Source organism: Phalacrocorax carbo, chromosome 3 (assembly GCF_963921805.1).
Source record: "Phalacrocorax carbo chromosome 3, bPhaCar2.1, whole genome shotgun sequence".
NCBI lineage: Eukaryota > Metazoa > Chordata > Aves > Suliformes > Phalacrocoracidae > Phalacrocorax > Phalacrocorax carbo.
In genome coordinates, this window is record NC_087515.1 from 1275992 (window position 1) to 1296966 (window position 20975).

Here is a 20975-nt window from a genome sequence, read left to right on the forward strand (position 1 = left end):
CAGCATGAAAAGAAAGAAATTGGATCCGCTGCTGAGGGAAATATGGGAAGGGCAAGGACACGGGTGCAACAGGGACAGCTCTAGGAAATACTTTTGTAAACAGTTTATTCACTTAAAAACCAGTGTACTGGCCAACAATAAACAATTAGTGAAATTTGGATCCTGGTGGTATTTAGGTGCCAAGGAAGACTTTATGACCTGGACTTTGAGGCTTTTAACAGGGCCCATCGTTAGCCTGGGCACCGCCGGTTCGGCAGGCCCTCCCTGGGCTTTCTTTGCAGCCACAAAAGGAAGAGATTCACGTTTTATTACCACGCTTTCGCAGCAAAGGTGGGGTGCTGGAGTGCAACTGGGAGGAGAGGAGCAGCTCCTGGCTCCTGTCCTTGGGCAGAAGCCCCATGCTGAGAAAAGCTGCTCCGTGGGGAGAAGCAGGGGCTGCCCCGGCTTGGGAACCTGCTGCAAGCCGGAGTCGCCCGTAGCACAGACTGGTACCAATGCAGTTATTCCAGGGTCATTCCCTGACTACTTATTTTAGGGAATTTTCCCAATGTTAGAAAACGTCTTCAGGGCTTCCCAGACAAACTCATTCCCAACTGATTCAGGGAAAAGACAAATGCTCCCCTGGCTCTGTCACAAAAGGATGAATTAACCCACAGCTCCAGTTCCTCACGGGCAGCAGCGTTGCAGACAGGGACGGAGGCCACGGCTCCAGCCGTGCTCTGTTCGATGCTCCAACGCCGCTTCCCAGCAAGAAATCATGGTGAGCATCCTTCCCCCTTAACATAGCACCCAGATGCAGAGCATCACTTTGAAGAGAAGTCTCAGGGTGGTACCAAGATGCTCTGAACCAGCCGTGGCACCTGTCGGTGCTCGTGGGCAAGGTCAGGCTGCGTTTGGGACAGCAAGGGAAGCAGAGCTTGGCGGGGGAAATCCCCAGCTCTCTCGGCAAAAGCAGGTCGTTACCTTTAAATGACATCCCTGCAGACACAGAGGAGGGACAGGGCAGCGGGGAGCCGGGGGGTGAAGGCAGGGAGGGAGCCTGCCGCCGCGGAGTCAGGATGTGAGCAGCCAGGCACGCACCTTCTCTGGCCCCAAACCAGCTCTCGTGCAAGGCACCGCCGTGCCCCGCACCTCTGGGAGCTTGTGGTCCCGGGCTGGTGGGGGAGACTCCCGGATTATGCCAGAGGTATGCTTCAGCGGAAAGGACAACCAAAAGCAATCCGGAGTTTGTACGGAAAAGCGAGGGCTCGTTCTAGCTCTGCAGGTCACAGAAGGGACCAAAGCCTTGAGGTCATTGCTTGGGAGAAACCTCCGTCACTGGGCCAGGGTGAGCCCTGGGGAGATGCTCTAGCACTGGAGGCATTCATCCCAGCCTGCTAAAGCTTGCCTGGCCCTGAGAAAGAGCAAAAGGAGGGACTCTGCCGCCCATTTCTGACCTAAAACACCCCATCTCCACTGTCAGCGGGATGAAATGACGCCTGCCATAAGGCTGCTGGCGCTCGCGCTGCTATCGCAATATCCCGGCAGTTGGGATAAGGGCCGGGGCCGCGCCGGGCGGAGGGGCAGGGCTCGGCCGCGTGCCTGCGCAGCCCCCGGGACGCACGAGCACGGCTGTGCGGGGCGATGCCCTGCTGCGGGGAGCGAGCACCGGCACCGGGCTGCAGCTCCGGGGAGCGAATCGGCCTGGGCCTCTTTGAACATGAAAGATAAAAAAAAAAAGAATAATTAAAAAATCTATTTATCCCATTTTTTCTCCATTTTTTATGCTTATTTTTCCTACCAGCAAGTCCTCGCTGCTTCCTAAAGCACGCTGCTTTTCAGCACAAAGCAAGGAATAAAGCAGCTACCGTTGGGTGGACCCAGCGCCGACGGAGAGCCGGGCACCTGAACTCTCAGCACCTCCCTGCACCCTCCACCTCGCTGCCCTTTCCTTCGCGCAGAAAGATGCCAGAGGGGAAGAAGGAAGCCAGCAGGCTGGGGTTTAGCTGGCTCCAGCCCTCAGCACAAATTAATAGCAGACCAACTGCAGGGAGGCACAATTTTGTAGTAATTTATTTTGTTTTAAGGGCCTAATAACTTCCAGCTGGTGATTTGCAAATGAACTGGCTCCTCACAAAAACCTGAAATGAAGCATTTGACACCGAACCCTGTTTTGCTAAGCTGGGAATGTAACACTTGCGTCTCAGCAGAGGGAAAGGAAATGCAATGGGGAGACCAGAGGAAGGGAAAAACATCTTTCCAACACGTCTTAACAAACATATTAAGGATGGGGAGTAGCTGGGCCTGTCTTCATCCAGCCCACGGACCTCAGCGCTGATGGATCCAATGTCATTGACAATTACACCCCAACGCATCACCCGTGGCCACCGCGACGGAGGAGACCTCTGCATGCCAGCAGGCACCTCCGCGACGCCGAATTACCGCGGCTGCTGCAACCAGAGCACTCAACCCCCCTGCAAATCGCAGCAGCCCCCCTTTGTGCGGTGGGGTGCCGTTCACATGCCACGGGAGAGGGGAGCTGCGGGATCCAGCGGGATCTCTGCCTTGCTCGGGTCGCTCTGGCTCAGCGCACTGTTGCTTTTCTCCAGCGATAGCATCGGTTGCCTGGGCTGAAGCATCATTAAGCAAGCACGGCCCCATCCACAGGGATGCAGAGTGTGGCTGCTGCTAAGAGGGGAGAGCTGTGCTCCCCAGGAAACTTAGAGCACTGAAAATAACAGCCGCCTTTGTTATTTCAGGGAAGGAGCAGAGAGAAATAATTATTTTTTCTTAAAACTCGTGCCTCAGTGGTTAACCCCTGCAGCAGAAACACTTGCAGCGAGGCTGAAATCAGAATCATAGAAATATAGAATCATAGAATGGTTTGGGCTGGAAGGGACCTTAAAGATCACCTAGTTCCAGCCTCCCTGCCATGGGCGGGGACACACTCCACTAGTCCAGGTTGCTCAAAGCCTGGCCTTGAACACTTCAGGGTTGGGGCACCCGCAGCTTCTCTGGGCAACCTGTTCCAGTGCCTCACCACCCTCAGAGTGAAGAATTTTGTCCTTATATCTAACCTAAATCTACCCTCTTTCAGTTTAAAGTCTTTACCCCTTGTCCTGTCACTACATGTCCTTGCAAAAAGTCCCTCTCCAGCTTTTTTCTTGGTCCCTTCAGGTACTGAAAGGCCGCAATAAGGTCTCCCCGCAGCCTTCTCTTCTCCAGGCTGTACAAGCCCAACGCTCTCAGCCTGGCTTCATAGGGGAGGTGCTCCAGCCCTCGGACCATCTTCGCAGCCTCCTCTGGACTTGCTCCAGCAGATCCATGTGCTTCTCGTGCTGAGGGGCCCCGAGCTGGAGGCGGCGCCGCAGCGGGGTCTCACCAGAGCGGGGCAGAGGGGCAGGACCCCCTCCCTCGCCCCGCTGCCCGCGCCGCTGGGGATGCCGCCCCGGGCACGGCTGGCTGCAGGCGAACATCGCTGGGTCATGTTGAGCTTCTCATCAACCAACACCCCCACGTCCTTCTCCTCAAGGCTGCTCTCAGCCCATTCTCCACCCAGCCTGTATTTGTAAATATAGGACCTTCTGAAAAAAAGACACTTCTGTGCATGAAGCACCAGGGAGCATCCCAACGTGTCGTGCTTGCACTGGAATTTGGGTGTTTTTCTGAAAAAGCAAGGTTGCAGGAAATTGTGAAGCAAAAAACAAGCCCTGCACCCAGTGCGGGCAGTGGGACCCCGGCAGTGCGGGTCCCTGGGGGTGCGGGTCTCTGGGGGTGCGGGCAGTGGGACCCCGGCAGTGTGGGTCCCTGGGCGTGCGGGTCTCTGGGGGTGCGGGCAGTGGGACCCCGGCAGTGCGGGTCCCTGGGCGTGCGGGTCTCTGGGGGTGCGGGCAGTGGGACCCCGGCAGTGCGGGTCCCTGGGGGTGCGGGTCTCTGGGGGTGCGGGCAGTGGGACCCCGGCAGTGTGGGTCCCTGGGGGTGCGGGTCTCTGGGGGTGCGGGCAGTGGGACCCCAGCAGTGTGGGTCCCTGGGGGTGCAGGTCTCTGGGGGTGTGGGTCTCTGGGGGTGCGGGCAGTGGGACCCCAGCAGTGTGGGTCCCTGGGGCTGCAGGTCTCTGGGGGTGTGGGTCTCTGGGGGTGCGGGCAGTGGGACCCCAGCAGTGCGGGTCCCTGGGGGTGCGGGTCTCTGGGGGTGCAGGCAGTGGGACCCCAGCAGTGTGGGTCCCTGGGGGTGCGGGTCTCTGGGGGTGCGGGCAGTGGGACCCCAGCAGTGTGGGTCCCTGGGGGTGCGGGTCTCTGGGGGTGCGGGCAGTGGGACCCCAGCAGTGTGGGTCTCTGGGGGTGCAGGTCTGCGTGGGTGCGGGCAGTGGGACCCCAGCAGTGTGGGTCTCTGGGGGTGCAGGTCTCTGGGGGTGTGGGTCTCTGGGGGTGCGGGCAGTGGGACCCCAGCAGTGTGGGTCTCTGGGGGTGTGGGTCTCTGGGGGTGCGGGCAGTGGGACCCCAGCAGTGTGGGTCCCTGGGGGTGCGGGTCTCTGGGGGTGCGGGCAGTGGGACCCCAGCAGTGTGGGTCCCTGGGGGTGCGGGTCTCTGGGGGTGCGGGCAGTGGGACCCCAGCAGTGTGGGTCTCTGGGGGTGCAGGTCTGCGTGGGTGCGGGCAGTGGGACCCCAGCAGTGTGGGTCTCTGGGGGTGCAGGTCTCTGGGGGTGTGGGTCTCTGGGGGTGCGGGCAGTGGGACCCCAGCAGTGTGGGTCTCTGGGGGTGTGGGTCTCTGGGGGTGCGGGCAGTGGGACCCCAGCAGTGTGGGTCCCTGGGGGTGCGGGTCTCTGGGGGTGCGGGTCTCTGGGGGTGCGGGCAGTGGGACCCCAGCAGTGTGGGTCTCTGGGGGTGTGGGTCTCTGGGGGTGTGGGCAGTGGGACCCCGGCAGTGTGGATCTTGTGCAGCCACCCCTTCTGCATCCACAGTCACGGGGGGGTCCTGGCAGACCCCCTGACCGTGTCCAAAAGGGCTGGAGCGGGGACGTGGGGACCTGCTCTGGCTGCAGGAGGCCACACCAACCTGGGGCAGCCCACCTTCACCCCCAGCCCCGCTCATTGTTTCCCTGAAGGTTCCCAGTTCTGGAATTTCCTTTAAAGGTGCAAAACAATATCAGGAAAATCAGTTTTTCTTTTTTTTTTTTTTTTTTTTTCCTAAAAAGCCGATGGAGGCCCCCCTCCCCTACATGGAATAACATCCTCTGCCATCCAGGCTCCCTGTGCTCCCCCCGGCAGACCGTCAGATCACTCACGGCCAGAGTGACGCTGGTTTCCTCCCCGCTCCCAACGCCAAGCCTTCAGCCCCCCGCAACCACATCGCACCCTGGGCAGCTCGGCCATCTCGCAGGCAGGGTTTTGAGCCTCCTCCTCCCATTTCGCAACCCTTGGCCGTGTGGAGGGGCCCCATCCCAAGCACCAGCTCTCTTCGGGAGCGCGAGGCGCTGCTGCTGAGCCGCTTGCAACCCGCAGCACAATGTGAATGCAAGTGTTTTGCCTCTCAAATCACCTTCCCCTCCCAGGGAGAAAGATGAGCTGCTGCTGAGACAGCGGTACCCCGTTTCCAGCTGACCTCCATCCCTTACACTTCTGCTCACATACATGACCAAACATAACCCGGCAAAACCATGAGATGTTTAGCACCTGCTTTTGGCCCAGGGTTTAATTTCTGTGGTTTAAAGGACTCTTTCCAGGCTTCCATCACACTGTCTCCCCGCCTTTCCTACTCCGGTACCCCACATTTCTGTATGTCACCTACTGCAGTGGTTTGGGTGTCTCCAGCAAGCAAAGGTGCTCAGAGCCCCCCGCTTTCACATCCTACAGAAATTAAAAAGGCCATTTATAAATGGGAAGCGTTTAAGGCAATACATTAAACCCTCTGATGCTCAACTTAAATTTGAGAACAACTTAAACTTCTAGCCAGACTCAAGACCCTGAAACTCGGGCATCAACAGGCAAAGGAAGTTTCAGTGGCTTTTCTTTTCAGAGGCCCCACCTTGTATGAAAGTGAATGCTTTTTCAGAGTAAAAGGCACTCTCTTTTTGCTGAAAAAGGGACTTCTCCTCTACATTTTCCCTCTGAGTGGTTAACAGTTGTCATTAGAAAGTGCCAGACTTCCTTTTGGTATATCACTCAAGCAGTTATTCAGATCAGGAGCAGCACTGAAACAAGATTTGCAGTTCCCCACCACCAAAACCCAAGCTGCCATTAAAATAATACCTTGACGATGTTTTCAGCGCAGAGGCTGGGGCAGGAAAGCAGGTGCACACAAAACATGCTGCCCTTGGGCAGGGACCCCCCCAGCACCCACCTCCCAGCCTGCGCTGCCCGCACAGGCAAGGCAAAACCTCCCCTTTTTGTGCTTGTGCGCTCGGGATGAACCTCCGACGTGTGTCCCCTGCCCGATTTCCTGAGATAACCCAGAGAAAAAAAAGTAAAGATCCTTTTCTCGCTACGGAGGCCGGCTCTCGCAGGGCTGGGGGAGCTGGGGCGATGCTATCGGCGTCTCCCAGCCCCTCCGCCTACTGCGAACAAAGGCAGGATGTGGCATCTGTCATCTCCCAGCTTTCGGGACAGGGGGGACCCTGCCAGGGCGCTCCCCGAGTGTTTACACACCAGCAGCCGCCCACCGTGCACCTCCCTGCCCCGGCGCTCCCAGCGCATCCCCCGGCGGGACCGTCTGCCTGCTGCAAGGGGCTGCCAGGGAGGGGAAGGGCTGCGGGCACGAAGGCTGCCTTTGGTGCTGCCCAATCTATCAGTCAGGGCCCAGGCTGCCTTTCCCAAACCGCCTGACAAACGCACCCCCGCCTCCTGATGGTGGTGGGACTCCGAGGGACGCCCCCGAGCTCAGCATCGCTCCGGTGTCTGCTTCTCCCATCTTTCCCCTCTTGGTTACTCTGGCAGACAGCTTGGAGGCAGCCGGCTTCTGGGAATCCTGCAGCTACATCTCTGCCTGCTGCCTGCCTCTGCCCCTTGTTGCCGCTCCCCGACTGGGCTGCAGAGCCATGGGCCAAGACCCGGCTCCATCCATAAAAGCCAAAGCCTTATTTAAGATCCGAAGCCTTTCCCGCGGCGCTGCGGGATGCTGCGGCAGGTCGGGGGCTCGCAGGTCCCCGCGGGGCCCGGGGCGGGAAGGAGCCAGGTGCTGGCAGCGGGGCGGCCGGGAGGAGCATCCCATCTGGTGCCTCAGCCCTGATCCCAAAGGGAAGGGTGGGGGTGACATCCTCCCGGGGGGGGGACACAGCCGTAAGTCACGTGCTGCCGACTTCTGCGAGCAAACATGTTCAAAAATCTATTGCAACACCCCCTCCCCTCCCCGGGGTCAGACCTTTCCCTGCCCGAGGGACTGGGCGCTGCCAGGCATCTCGGGATGCGGTGGAAAACATGGTGGGGAAATCATCCCACCCCTGGGGGTACCAAAATGTGGTGTCAAGAATCAGTTTTATTTGCTGTACCTGGGAAATTAAGCAGGTTTTTTGGGACCCCAGTAACGCTTCCTTCCCTGGTTTTGCATAAGACATGTTACTCCGCACAGGGGGACTCGGATCTCGCTTTGCCTGGGGTACCGGGGGGTGTTTGCCTGGGGGTGTAACTTGGCCCCCAAGGACAGACAAAAACCCATCAGAATATTTGCAGTGAGTAGCCCAGCGAGGGTTGGGGGGGATCTCATGGGGCGGGGGGGTTTCACGCGCAGGGGAGGATTTGCTTACTTTGAAAAAGCTCTGGTGTTGCAGCGCGGTCACTGGAAACGAAGGGTTTTTATGAAAATGCAAGAACTGTCAGTGGACGTGCAAGATGTTTGCATTATGAAGGAGAAGGCAGGAGAGGGGCAGCGCCGCGCCAGCCACCGCCGCCCCTGCTCGGCTCTGCCCTGGGCGAGGACGGGGCTCCCCAAGGGCACGGGCTGTTGCCGGTGTCGGTACAGCTCGCTGAGCTCCCCCGAAGGTGTGGCATCCCCGCTGCTATCTGCTTTCCGTAACAGAGGATACATGTGCTCTGCCAGGAAATCCCCAGCCCTGCAGAAACTGGCCGCATCTCCACGAACTCTGCGGTCACTTGCGTGAAACGCGTGGTTTTTTGCAGAGACAGTTTGTAGGGGCGGCCGCGTGCTGCAGGAGAGCAAAACACCCCGTAACACGCCGTGGGACGCCCCGTCCTCTGGCAACGGAGCTGGGCTGAATTTTTCAGCCAATATTTTTTAAGTGTGAGAAAGACAGCCGTAACGGCCTGCAGGGCAGGGCCTGGTGCAAATCCCTATTTTTTTTTTTCATTGCTTTTAATTTGTTAGAGGAAAGCATATGCAAAAAAAATTCCAACGCAGAGAGGAACCACGATGTCAAGAGATGATTTTATTCACCTTTGCCACACACGGACGTGTCCGGAGACACCTGAATCCCGCCCGATGCCAGGCGCATCCTCCCCTACTTGCTCTCCAGTACCCAGAGCCCCTCCGTGATGCAGACGGAGCCGGGCATCGCGGCCGTCGGGGCGTCCCCGGCCGTGGGCAGCAGTGGTGAGGGCGTCAGGTTGTTTTTTGGAGTGCCTCTCTCTGGGACAAGCACTTGCTTTTCATTTAGCTAATTGCAAGAGAGCTTTCCAGGCAAAATGTAACAATAGCACTTAAAATGTCAAATTTCAAATGCCGGGGTGGGGACGACGCCTCTCCCCCGGCTTCAAAGGGCAGTGGGTGATGCTGCTGCTATGGGCACTTTGAAGTCAGGGAAAAACATGGGTGTTTCTGGTGCTGCTCTTTGCCTTGAGCTGCTGGTTCTCACAACACGGCCGTGAAACCTCTCACATCATCTCTGCAAGAGACGGAGATTTTCAGGAGGAGCCTCGTGTTACTCTGTACCATCGCGCAACCAGGAGCCCAGAACCTGTATTTGAATTTCATTGGTTTCAGCTCATTTTCTGTCAACTCTTTTTGGAAGTCATAACTGAAGAGGACGCACATTTGCCCAGGGGCAAGGGTGGGATGTGCAGTGCGACGGCCACTCCTGCACAAAACTGGAAGCAGCAAAATCCTGTAATATTGTTTAACTCATTTTAAATCTCTTTTCCTTCTGTGCTTGGCTATTCTGCCCCAGTGGTAATGGTATTGACTCACTCATTATATGATTTTTAAAAAATTAAAACGATGAAATTAATGGAAAATTTAAAAATTGGTATTTAATTGAAATTTTAGACATATTTTTCCTTCTGATCAGAAAGACGCACAAACCGAAGCGGCACGGCAGCCGCTCGCCGGCCGCGGTGGCCACCGCTGCCGCCTGCCGTGACGCTGGAATTGCGTTCAGGTGCAAGAGCCCCGCGGATGCCCATGCGCTCGGAGGCAACTGCCGCCCTCGAAGGTGGCGTGGGGTCTTCTGCTGAGCAGCCCTCTTAGGAGACCGCTCTTGTTTCATGAACCAATGCAACCGTTAATTTCATGACGCTGAAATTAAAGTTGGGCAGGCGGGGTCGCGCGTTCCCTGTCCTGCTCCTCCTTCACCACCGCGCAATATCCCAGCAGAGGTTTTGGTGTGCGAAGGTTTTTGGCTTCTGTGTAACTAAAACCAGAAGGGGATTCTATCTAAAGGTAGACGTGGCACTTCAGGGCATGGTTTAGGAGACGTGGTGGCGTTGGGTTGACGGTTGGACTTGATCCTGGAGGTCTTTTCCAACTTTAATGATTCTATGATTCTAAAGGCTGCAAAGCAAAGATATATTCAGATTTTATATTCAAGCTTGAAAGGCTAAGAATGAAGAAAATGTGCATTTGGCAGCGTCGTTTTTAAATTAATTCAGCTCTTACTGCAGGGATTAGCTTATTTTTAGCTGAGAAAGCAGCTCCTGGACGCCAGCAAAGTGGTCGCGCTTTGTAACGGCAAAGCAACAGCCCCCAGCTCCCAAGCGCAGACCTCCAGCCCCGGCAGGGTCTGGCCCAGCCGGGAGGAGCCTTCCCGGGGTGGGTTTAGCCCTGCAAAGCCCTCGGTGTGTCTTTGCTTCTAATCAGGTTAGAAACCAGATGTAAGTTGGTAGTAACGAGATAATCAGCCCCGGGGACCATTAACTGGAGGAAATGGTACGCTCCGCGCCGTGAGGAGCGCTTACATCAACACCGAGGAATGGAAATGGGGCTGATTCGACACAGCCTCATCGTATTGCCCACGTATATGTTCCCGCTGGGTACATCTATATGCAGCTCCTCCAGACCAGCATCCCTGGTGGGAGCTTTACCAGCCACGCCCCGGAGCCTGGCATGGGCTGGAAACCCCCTTTGCACCGCAGGGTAATAACTGGGGCCTATTTTAAAGTATATTTTTCAGAAATTTTAAAATTGGAATATTTCGCCTGGTCCGTTTCGAAACTTTTCCTTTCAAAAATTTCCTTTTTGAAATATTTTCCTCTTTTTTTAGGAAAAGATTAAAAAAAAAAAACCCCAACCTAAAAGAAAGAAAAAAACCCACCGTCTGATTTGCCCAGCACTATACTTCAGTGGATTTTCATTTTGGTCGGAGAAGAACAAGGCGTTTTCGCTGGCCGTTATTAACTCTTCTGGAAAGGCGGATTTTTTTTTGTTTGTTTCAGCCATTAAAAAAAAAAAAGCCGTCACCAGCTGCCTTTTGCTGGAAGACCCGGCAGGGCAGGGCGAGGCTTGGGCTTACAAATATTGAGCTGGCGGCGACTGCAGGTCACTGTCAGAGGGAAACAAAACGCAGCCCCCGTTACATGCCGTTCACGTCAGGCGGGCCTGGAAAAGGGCCCGATGCACACCCGGGTCTACACGGCTGTGAGGCAACAGGGTGCAGACTCTGGTGAGTGGGCACTTGGCATCCAAAAAACGTATCCGTGTGCCAGTTTGTCGTGTTTTTGCAGTAAACTAATAAGGGAAGGCTTCAGATCTCCCCTGGCAAAGCCGATTTTTCTTATGGCAGGCTGTGGGTGTTGAGGTTAGGGTTTTTTTTTTTTTAACCTATTTAAATATTTAAAGATGCTGTCTCAGGGGGTGGGGAATGATCTGTTTTATTTTAAAATTAACCATCTGGAGAGCTGCACTTGGGGGACAGCAGGTTGATTTTGTTTCTCAGGCAATTTGGTTAAAATAATTCACTCCCAGTGAAGAGCCTCCCGCCGCCGGTCCCTCAGCTCCGTGAGCTTTGGAAGGAAGGATGGCGGGAGGGCAAAGGCCGGTTAGCTTGGCACAGAGGGCAGCACCAGGAGAGGGTTTAAAGCTGTTACTGCTGGTTGTCCTTCCAGCCACAGGGAGCACTTTGCCTTGGAAATCTCACCTTTTACAGACGCTGAGGGCAGGATCCCCTAGGAAATCGCCCCAAGCAGGGGCGCTGCTCCCGAGCTGCTGGAGTGGTGCTTCCCGGGGCAGTAAGAAACCACCCCACGTCAGCACACCTTCAGCCACCTACAAGGAGGTTCTCCTGGCACCAGCCTCCACAAACCCTTCCCCTGCAGCCAAAGCAGTCATTATTCATCCGTGGTTCTCCCCACCCAAAGCTTTTCCATGGAAGGACTAGTACCAGCAGTACAATGTGGGCAAAAGTCCTGCTCGCTGTGAAGGAGTTTCCTCCTTTACAGTAAAAGAGCATTTAAAAGTTTCCTGTTCCTCCTGGGAGGTGGAGGGGGTCGGTGTAATCTGCAGGCGGTTTCATTGTTTTATTACACATTTTCCGGTCGCTGCCTGCAACAGGAACCCCTGGAGCACGGTGCCCCTCCTGGGCCTCCGCGCCCAGCCCAGCAGCCTCCGACACTGGGAACTTCTGTGTCATTGCAGCGGACCCGAGCGTCATTTTCCCCCCAGTAAAACACCCCACGGAGATGGGGTCGGGGAAACAGGGTCCTCCACTCCTGGTGCCACAGTCCCTGCAGCTCCGGGTACCAGTACGTTCTGTGCTCCTCCACGTCCCTGAGGTTTAAGCCGGGATGTCATAGCCAAAACATCTTTGCCAGCTGCACAATTAACTATGGTCATATATTTAAGCACCAAGAAGAAAAATGCACCTGCTTTCCCATGCACGTCAAGCCTGTTCTCAGTAATATAATATATGTATTTATCTGTATTCCCACCCAGGTGGTGAGAGCCCGCTCCTCGCTGTCGGCTCACAGCTCACCCCTGACGTCCCAAACCCTCCACGACCCACAGGCGCTCACCCAACACGGCGACTTGGGAGCACGAGGTGCGGCCAACCCAAAAAAAAACCAAGGCCCTTTGCTCCATGACTTGATGGCCCGGACCGGGAGGGAGCGACAGAGCGTAGGGTTAGGGCTGCACCGTGAGAAAGTCCCCAGCCCCACAGACAAACAGAATTAGCCCTCCCTGCCCCAGACCTGGGCCATCACTGAGCTGAGCCGCTGCTGCCGGTGATTTCGTGGCACAAAGATGTCTTGGATCCCTCTCACCAGAAAAAAAACCAAACCCAAACACAACCATTGCTTAATAAAAATTAAAAAAATGAATGAATAAATAAATAAATGCAGTCTCTGGCCCATTTTGCTCATTGCACCACGAAATTCAGTGTAGGCTTTGATTTGAAGGGAGATTTTTGGTGCATAACCGGTTTCGGGGCCCGGCTCGGGCTGGTCCTCGCCCCAGGTTTGGGAGGCCCGGTGCTGCGGGATGCCCCTCTCCTGCCAAGGAAGTGTGCGTGGGGGTGTCTCTGCCCGCATCCCCCCGCCTTGCAGCGGGCGGGGGGGCTGGCAGGGAAGGGCTGGGCGGGGGGGTGGGGGGCGGATTGCGGGGATGCGCGGCAGGGATGCGGGAGCGAGCGCCGGGGGCGGGCTGCCGGCAGTCGCCAGGGCAACCTGCCTCCATCGCCTGCCTTGCCCGGGCGGGGAGACCCCCCCCCGCTCCCGCCTCCCGGCCCCCGGAGGGACCCGCCGGTGCGAAGGGGATGCGAAAGCGGGGTGCGCGGGGGGGGCCGGTCCCTCCCGCCCCGGACTGCAGCAGCCCGCCCGCCGCAGTGCCCGCAGCACCGGGGGCCGGCCGCGCCACCGGCCCGGGCGGCAGGAGGGCTCAGCGCCGGCAGAGCCCCGCGGGATGGGGTCCCCCCTCGCCGAGGCCGCAGCCAGCAGAACACCCCACACCTAGGAGAGAAGGGGGAAGGGTACGTCTGCTGCTTTATTTTCAATCGGAGAGCGTAAATCAGAAACTTGGATTATTTTTTAATGGGAAAGCTGATTTTCGTGGCATAGGTGATGGGAGGGGGGTGAGCTAGAATAGCCTGTATTCCCATCCGGCAAGCGTGGTCCATCTTTCACTTTAAAAGGTCCGGATCCTTCTGGTCATCTGATTCAGGTCAAGCAGGACTTTGCATTGCCCGTAGCCCGCGGATCCCACCGGAGCAGCTCCCAGCGCCTGCTTCTGCCCCCCGGGAGGGAGGCGGGAGGCTTTTTCAATCCCTGGAGGATTGAGAGGTAAAATATCTCCAGCTCGGTTTCTCCGTTTGCTTCCCCCGCAGGGGTTAATGAAACCATTGAGATTTTTAGAGGTTTGTTAAGGCGGATGGCAGCATCCATTCCCAGGTCATGCCACCAGTTTGCCACTGGCAGCCGAGGTCCCCCCACGCACGGTTAACGCACACCCCACGCCGACAGCCCCCGAGACCCCAGATGGGATGCTCCGGCCTGGGGAGGGATGCTGCCACACTGAGGAGTGATGTGAAGGTGCCCCGAGCAGCGGGGGGTGTGGGGCGGGTGGAGGGAGCAGGGGGGCCACAGGCTGCCCAAAGCACGTGGCCATGACCTGAGGGGGAAGGGAGGGGAGCATGCTTTGCATCCACCACGTACCGCAGCTCTCACCCCCTTCTCTCTCTGCCCGTGCCCTGCCTGCAGGCTGGCACCCGTCCCCAGCAGTGTCCCACCCATGGACCACCTCCCAGCATGAGTGCCGACGCCGAGCAGCTCCCAGCAGGGGCCCAGGCAGCCGGCGTGCCCCTCTGGACCGTATCCAGCTGGGCCGCCTCTGAGATGCCCCCCAACACCAGCGCGGCCACGGGAGAGGCCGGCCGGCAGCAGGGGCAGGCGGAGTGGGGCGGCAGGGCGGGCGAAATCGCGGGCATGGTGGTGATCCAGTGCATCTACGCCCTGGTGTGCCTGCTGGGGCTGCTGGGCAACTCCCTGGTGATCTTTGTCATCCTGCGCTACGCCAAGATGAAGACGGCCACCAACATCTACCTGCTCAACCTGGCCATCGCCGACGAACTCTTCATGCTCAGCATCCCCTTCGTGGCCACGTCGGCCGCCCTGCACCACTGGCCCTTCGGCCGGGCCCTGTGCCGCACCGTGCTGGGCGTCGACGGGCTCAACATGTTCACCAGCGTCTTCTGCTTGACCGTCCTCAGCCTGGACCGCTACATCGCAGTGGTGCACCCGCTGCGGGCAGCCACCTACCGCCGCCCTCGGGTGGCCAAGATGGTCAACGGGGGCGTGTGGCTCCTCTCCTTGCTGGTGGCCTCACCCATCCCCATCTTCGCCGGTACGGCAACCACCCGCGATGGCCAAGCAGTGGCCTGCAACCTCCTGTGGCCGAGCCCAGCCTGGTCAGCAGCTTTTGTGGTCTACACCACCTTGCTGGGCTTCCTGCTGCCGGTGCTGGCCATGGGGCTGTGCTACCTGCTGATCGTGGGCAAGATGCGGGCGGTGGCGCAGCGGGTGGGCTGGCAGCAGCGCCGGCGCTCCGAGGGCAAGCTGACGCGCCTGGTGCTGATGGTGGTCGCCATGTTCGTGGTCTGCTGGATGCCCTTCTACGTGGTGCAGCTGGTCAACCTCCTGCTGCCCGGCCGCCTGGATGCCACCGTCAACAACGCCTCCCTCATCCTCAGCTATTCCAACAGCTGTGCCAACCCCATCCTCTACGGCTTCCTCTCCGAAAATTTCCGGCACTCCTTCCACGGCGTGCTGCGCCGCTGCCTCGACGCCAGCCTCTGCTGCTGCCACGGTAGGGAGGGAGCCACCGAGGAGGAGGAGGAGGAGGAAGAGCCCCTCGACTACTGTGCCCCTCCTCGGGGTGACGACAAAGGCAAGGGCTGCATGTGCCCACCCCTGCCCTGCCAGCAGGAGCCAGTGCACCCCGAGCCCTGCTGCAAGCCTGGACCCCTCCTCGCAAAGACCACCACCTTCTAGGGTGGCCTCACGCCTCCCTGGCCCCCAGACGGGCGTCTCCACCGGGCAAAGGGGACCCCGGCCGGAGAGGGGGAAGACTGCCATGCCCCACACCGCCGGTCCTCGCTTGTGCCGTGCAGTTCGACAAAATAAAAAGCCATAAGACTGGCCCGTGATACAGTTAATTACGTCGACTGAGTAATTATTGCTGTTACCTTTGGCACCGAGGGGCCTCCGCTGGGACCGGTGGTGATGAGGATTTCAAAACGCATTAGTGAACAGTGACTGTAGCCACGGGGCGGGTGCCCCCCCCCCCCCAATAATAAAACACAGATTTCCCGTTCCTTCCCAAAACACGCTTCGAAAGACAGAGAAAAGTCCCAAAGCCCATCAGCCCCTCTACGTCTATAGCAGGACGAGGGGCCAGGACCGGACCGGACTTCTGCATCAGCTCTGCAGGGCATTGGGAGCACAGGGTCGGTTTGACCCCTTCGGGTTCCTCTTACATGAAAAAAGGGGGAGTTTCTGAACAACCGAGATCAGAGCTTGAGATGTGACAAACTGAGCCTTGGCAGGTGCCAGAGAGCCCCAAACTCCCCTTCAGCTAATGGGGGAAGGAGAAAACCTGGGTCCCACCAATAAACCTCCCTCCCGCCAATAAAAAATTCCCAGGCAAAGGGATTTTAGCGCACACAGGACCAAAATGGTATTTTCCACAAGGAGAACCAAATCCCGCTCTCTTTGCCACAGGTAAACATCAACTCTGGTGGTACTTGAAACACATCCCCCTAGAAAATTGAGCTGAAGGGGCTGTACCGGCTTGGCTGCACTGAGGTAGCATTAAATTAGCCATTTCCAGCTTATTTGGTTTTAACTTTGTCCTTTTAATGTTATTCTTGTTCTCCATTATTTATGGCTCATTCCTTCTATTTTAATCACAGTGGTGAAATAACCAGCAGGGCATGTTTGCAGCCTGATGCTCCGCTAAGAGCCCACAGCTCCTCTTTTTTGTTCCAGCTGGGTTTGTGACTTCTGGAGCTCTGGCTGCGAGACGGGGCGATGCTCAGCAAGGGAAACCAGTCATTTTAGGGAAGGGGAGAAAGAATATTTCATTAGCAGCTTTCTATAAACCAGACTGTAAAAGCTTTATTGGTCTACACACAAAATCACCATGTGATTGTGCATTGCGTAGGGTATATTTCCAATAAATAAATAAGTATTTACAAATGTGCCGGGTGTATAAAACAGTGGGTTGAACCATTTACAGTAGGAAAGCTACAGTTCATACAACGCATATATTTTCCTTTTCCTTGGAGGCTGCAACATAGCTCTATCATATCAGGAGGGGGAAACGCTGCGTGAAGGCAAGCTCGCTTATCACATAAGGGGGGATGCGGGGGGACCCAACCCCCCGGAGCTCTGCAGCCCCTCTGCAGCCTCCAGCCCTCCCGAGCTCTAACCCCAGGCTTGCAAAACTTCCTGCGGGAAGGCTAAGCGCTGCTGCAGGCTGATATTTCACGGGCATAAAGCTGTCAGCACCCGCTCCGCCGCTCGCCCCGTGGCTGCACCAACAGCCGCCGGCTTCACCCCACTGCAGCTGCCGGAGCAGGACCCCCGCCCCCAGCCCTGGCAGCACGCTGGCTTTGCAGAGCTGCCCCTTGTCTCCCCGCTGAACGATGGAGCTGGAAAAATGCATAAAACAGTTTCCCAGATCTCCCCCCCAACAAGCCGATGGCTGGGAAGCAAGCAGCGGGCTGGATCCTGACCCCCAGGAAAGTTTTGCCGTGAGCTTCAACATGGATTAGATTCAGCTCTCGGCCGGGATCTGGGCAAGACTAAAGGAAAAACTGGAAAAAAACCCTGTGGACAGGAGGGTTCGGTTTAAGGTTGGTAAAAAAAAAAAAAAAAAACAAAACAAAAAAACCCAAAGAGTTCAACCCAGCAGCAACAGAAAGTCACTGAATAAACTGGGTGGGGAGCACGAGGCTCCCTGGTGCTGCAAACAACCTTTCTAACCACAGGAAAAATTACCCTGCCAGTCTCAGTATCCCCATTTAACCTCTGCACCCCCGAAAAAAAAGCCCCAAAACAGTAAGAGGGAATAGAAATCAGGCATTTCAGCCCTCACACGGTGAAGCCCAGCAGGGTCCCCACTGTTGCTAGTGATTTAGGGTGAAAAGTGCTCAGCTGCCAGCGGTAAGAGGCAAAAGATGGGGGGGGAACAAAAACTGAGATTTCTGCCGATGAGGCAGAGGGGGGCAGAGAAGCAAGGCAAAGTGCTGACCACAAGATCTTCGCTCCTTCTTCCATCACCCACCAGTTTAAAAAAAACTAAACCGAACCCAGATAAAGGCAGGAGCACCCCAGCTCCTCATCACCCTGGGAGAACCATCACGTCCAGCCCAGCGGCACGCTTCCTGGCTGAGGAGAGGGGAAACTGGGGTCAGACGACCTTCCACGGTCCGTGTCGACTCAGCCGGCCGCGGCACGTGTGCTCTCGCCCCGCATCGATGTGGATTTAAACCGTCAGTTCCAGATGGAGACACAAATACAGGTTTTCCTTGAAGCCCCCCCAGCTGCTGGCTGGGGAAGAGGAAAGGCGAGCGCCCGCCGCTGCCTGCGAAGGGAGCAGAAACGGTGCGGTGCTCCATGCCTTCCACCTTCCCCGCTCACTGGCGCGAGTATCGCAAGAGCCGGCTGGAAAGCAGTGAGTATTTTTGGATGTGGGGGTGATCACAGCTTTTCCCAAATTCTCTTTATCATTAAAAAATTGGGGAGGACTGGGGGGGGGGGGAGTAAATGTTACCTAGGTCCATCCACCTCCCTCTCTCTGTCCTGCCCGGTCTCCCTACAGTTTCTGGCCAGAGGTGGCACACCCCGAGGCGACCGGCTGAAGTCCCATCTCCTTTTCGTGGGGGCCGCTGCACTTGTAATCCATGGTGGTGGGGGTTCTGCAGCGCTTCTTTGCCAGGTGATACCCCAGGGCCAGCAGGGCCAGGGCCACAGAGAGGACGCCCATGGCAATGCCCACCAGCACGCCGGGGTGGAGGTGCTCTGCCTTCGGTGGGGTCCGGCTGGGGATGGGTGTCTGGGGTCCAGGCCTGAAATCCCCCGAGTATTCTCCATCCCCGTCCTCCTCAAGGATTTTGGTGCAGTGGTTCTGTTTGAGGAGCTGGTAGCCATCGTGGCAGTGGCACTCGTAGCTGCCAGGGTGGTTGGTGCAGTTGTGTTCACAATAGTTCATCTCGCACTCATCAATGTCCACGCAGACCTTCCTGCCTTCGCCACCTTCGTCATCCAGCAAGAAGCCCTCGGGGCACTCGCAGGACTGGCTGTGGGGGTCGCACTGGGCCGGGCACTGGCTGCGGTTGCAGTGCAGCACGCAGCGGCTGGGCACCTGCGAGTCGATGGTGTAGCCGGGGAAGCAGCTGCAACGGTACCCACCGGGCACGTCCTCGCACTGCTGCTCGCAGGGCGCCTCGTAGCAGCGGGAGACGGGCCGGCAATGCCCCTCTACCATCTCGTAGCCGTGGTGGCATCGGCACTCGAAGCCGCCCTCGGTGTTGACGCAGATCTGTTCGCACAGCGCCGGCACCAAGGCGCAGTCGTCGTTGTCCTCGCAGCTGCTGCCGTCAGCGGCCAGCCGGTAGCCCAACTCGCACATGCAGAAGAAGGTGGTACCGGTGACGATGCAGTGATGCTGGCAGGGCGCACCGGCGCAGGGCGACCTGCAGCTGCGGCCGTCGGCATCCAGCAGCTTACCGTCGGGGCAGGAGCAGCGTGGCTCGCCGCCTTCTTCTCGGCAGTCCCCCTCGCATCCCCCGTTAGCCAGGCGGCAGGGCCAGGCTCCCGGGGCGGCGCGACGCCAGCGCAGCCCCCCGTTTTCCTCATCGCAGCGCAACTCCAGCCCCATCGACGGGACGACGGCGGTGCTGCGGGGCGGCAACACCAGAAAGTCCCCACCGCGGGCCCCGAAGGGGGTGGCGTAGGTGACGAGCAGCCCCTCGTCGGCGGAGAGCCGCGGGCAGCTGCCCTCGTAGTTGTACTCGCAGAAGAAGCCGTCGGCCGGCGCTTTGCAGAGCCGCTCCTCCCAGCGCAGCTCCCGCGACACGGCCACGCAGATCTCCCCGCACTGCTGCCTCGACGACGCCCAGTTGGAGTAATCGGTGTGGCCGTCGCCGGTGACCCACTGGAAGCCGCGGAGGCGCTGGGCCGGCTGGGTGCAGGGCAGGCGGAGCCGCAGCCCCAGCCACAGCCACCCGCTGCGGTTCTGCAGCAGGACGGCGATGGCGTCTTCCCCGACGGTGGATCGGACGGTCATGAGGTGCCCGCCGCCCCGCCGGCACACCGCGCTCGCCTCCTCGAAGGATCTCGCCGCCCAGAAGATCCCGAAGCAGTCGTGCTCCAAGCACTGGGCTCCCGAGGGGGCTGCGGGCTCCGGCTCCCCGGCGATGCCCAGCCCCAGCAGCAGCGGCAGCAGGAGCCGCCGCATGGCGGGCGGCGGAGGGGCCGGCCGGCGCCGCAAATCTCTGGCATCCCGCCGCCGCCCTCCCGCCCGATTTATAGACGCCGCGGCCCTCCCCGCCGCCCGCCGCAGGAAGGAAGCGCCTCCGGGAACGGGCCGCCGCCGCCGCCGCCGTACGGAGGGATTGCGGCGGGGGCGGCCCCGGCGGCGGGTAAATCCCGGCGGCGGGGCGGGGGCGGCCCTCCGGGGGCAGCCGGCCAGCCGCCGCCCAGCCGGTCCCCCACCCCCCCACCCCTCCCTGCCTCCCTCCCCCCCCACACCAGCACCCCCACCCTTCCTTCTACCGGCTCCTCCCCGCCGAGCCGCGGGCTGGTCCCACCCGGGCGGCGGGGCAGGGACCGCCCGGCCCGGGGATGTTCGCCGCCGGGGCCGCGATGGGAGGAGCGGGGCTGGAAAACGCGCAAGAACGGGGATGGGTGGGGGGGGGTGGGGTGCTGAGCGCTGCCCCGCGTCCCCCCGGGGTGCTCCAGGGAGGGGTCTCCCAGCGCCGGGGTGCCGGGCGCCGGCGGCACCGGGGGGCGCGGGCTTAGGGGCTGAGCAGAGCCGGGAAAAATATGTTTTCTCCTTGTGCGAGGGGGGAGCAGGCGCTGGAGGGACGGTGACTTGCTGAAGGGCACCTTAGGAGGGCAGTCGGACATCCCGGCCGCGCTGGGCTCCTCACGCCGGTTGTGAGGCTGCCTGTCTTGCTACAGCACCGGCTTTACTGCGGCCCAAAGCCTTCACAGCCCCGGGGCTGACGCGAGGCGGTGAGGGGAGCAGCACCCACGGCAGCCCCGCAAGCCCTCCCCACTCGGGACGCCCCGCCAGGGCCAGACCTGGTGGTCCCTTCCAGCCTAAGCACCGCCGCTCGCCCACCGCCTCTCCGGGAGCTTCACCGTCTCCATCGCCCACCCGCCGTTTCCGAGGGAGGCTGCCGCTCGGCCGCACACCGCGCAGGGTGCCAGATACCTTCGTAGCTTCAAGGCAGCCAGGGTCAGGGCCCAGGTGGCCGTGCCCACCTGCCCCCCAACCTTCTCTTCTCCGGGGGCGAGGCAGGGTCCCCGAGGGATGGTGGCACGGCACAGGGTGACGTCCACCGCTGGCAGTGGGAGGCTGCAGCGGGCATCCACGTTGCTGGGAAGAAGTGCCCACCGCTCAGGTGTCTTCACCACTTGGGAGCACGGACCTGTAGCAGTGGCAGCTCCCAGCACTCATCTGGGCATTAAGGGTGCGCTCGAGCGAAGGCAGGGGTCGGGCTGCCAGGGCAAAGCCAGGCTTTAAAGAACAAAAATGTGGGGTTTTTCAAAGAGGAAAGTAATTCTGAGATGTCCCTGGGGATTTACTGATTTTTGCTACAGCCGTCAGGGAGTT

At 58.9% G+C, this 20975-nt stretch overlaps 2 protein-coding genes across 3 annotated transcripts; one reads left to right on the forward strand and one right to left on the reverse strand.

Moving 5' to 3' along the window:
- Nucleotides 1-12970: 12970 nt before the first annotated feature.
- On the forward strand, nucleotides 12971-15963 carry SSTR4 (somatostatin receptor 4). 2 transcript variants are annotated; one of them, XM_064445532.1, is made up of 3 exons: nucleotides 12971-13104; nucleotides 13267-13414; nucleotides 13832-15963. In XM_064445532.1, the coding sequence occupies exon 3, from the start codon at nucleotides 13880-13882 to the stop codon at nucleotides 15119-15121; it is 1242 nt and encodes a 413-aa protein (XP_064301602.1). In that variant the 5' UTR covers nucleotides 12971-13104; nucleotides 13267-13414; nucleotides 13832-13879; the 3' UTR covers nucleotides 15122-15963. The 2 variants fall into 2 exon arrangements, with proteins under 2 accessions (XP_064301602.1, XP_064301603.1); XM_064445533.1 differs by lacking the exon at nucleotides 12971-13104 and having other exon boundaries at nucleotides 13266-13414.
- A 257-nt stretch (nucleotides 15964-16220) lies between these two features.
- On the reverse strand, nucleotides 16221-19834 carry THBD (thrombomodulin). Its single transcript, XM_064445531.1, has one exon. The coding sequence runs from the start codon at nucleotides 19590-19592 to the stop codon at nucleotides 17949-17951; it is 1644 nt and encodes a 547-aa protein (XP_064301601.1). The 5' UTR covers nucleotides 19593-19834; the 3' UTR covers nucleotides 16221-17948.
- Nucleotides 19835-20975: the final 1141 nt, after the last annotated feature.

What these genes read in the sequence shown, in the direction of transcription:
- THBD (XM_064445531.1), bottom strand. Translation starts at nt 19,592, where the DNA reads ATGCGGCGGCTCCTGCTGCCGCTGCTGCTGGGGCTGGGCATCGCCGGG.
- SSTR4 (XM_064445532.1), top strand. Translation starts at nt 13,880, where the DNA reads ATGAGTGCCGACGCCGAGCAGCTCCCAGCAGGGGCCCAGGCAGCCGGC.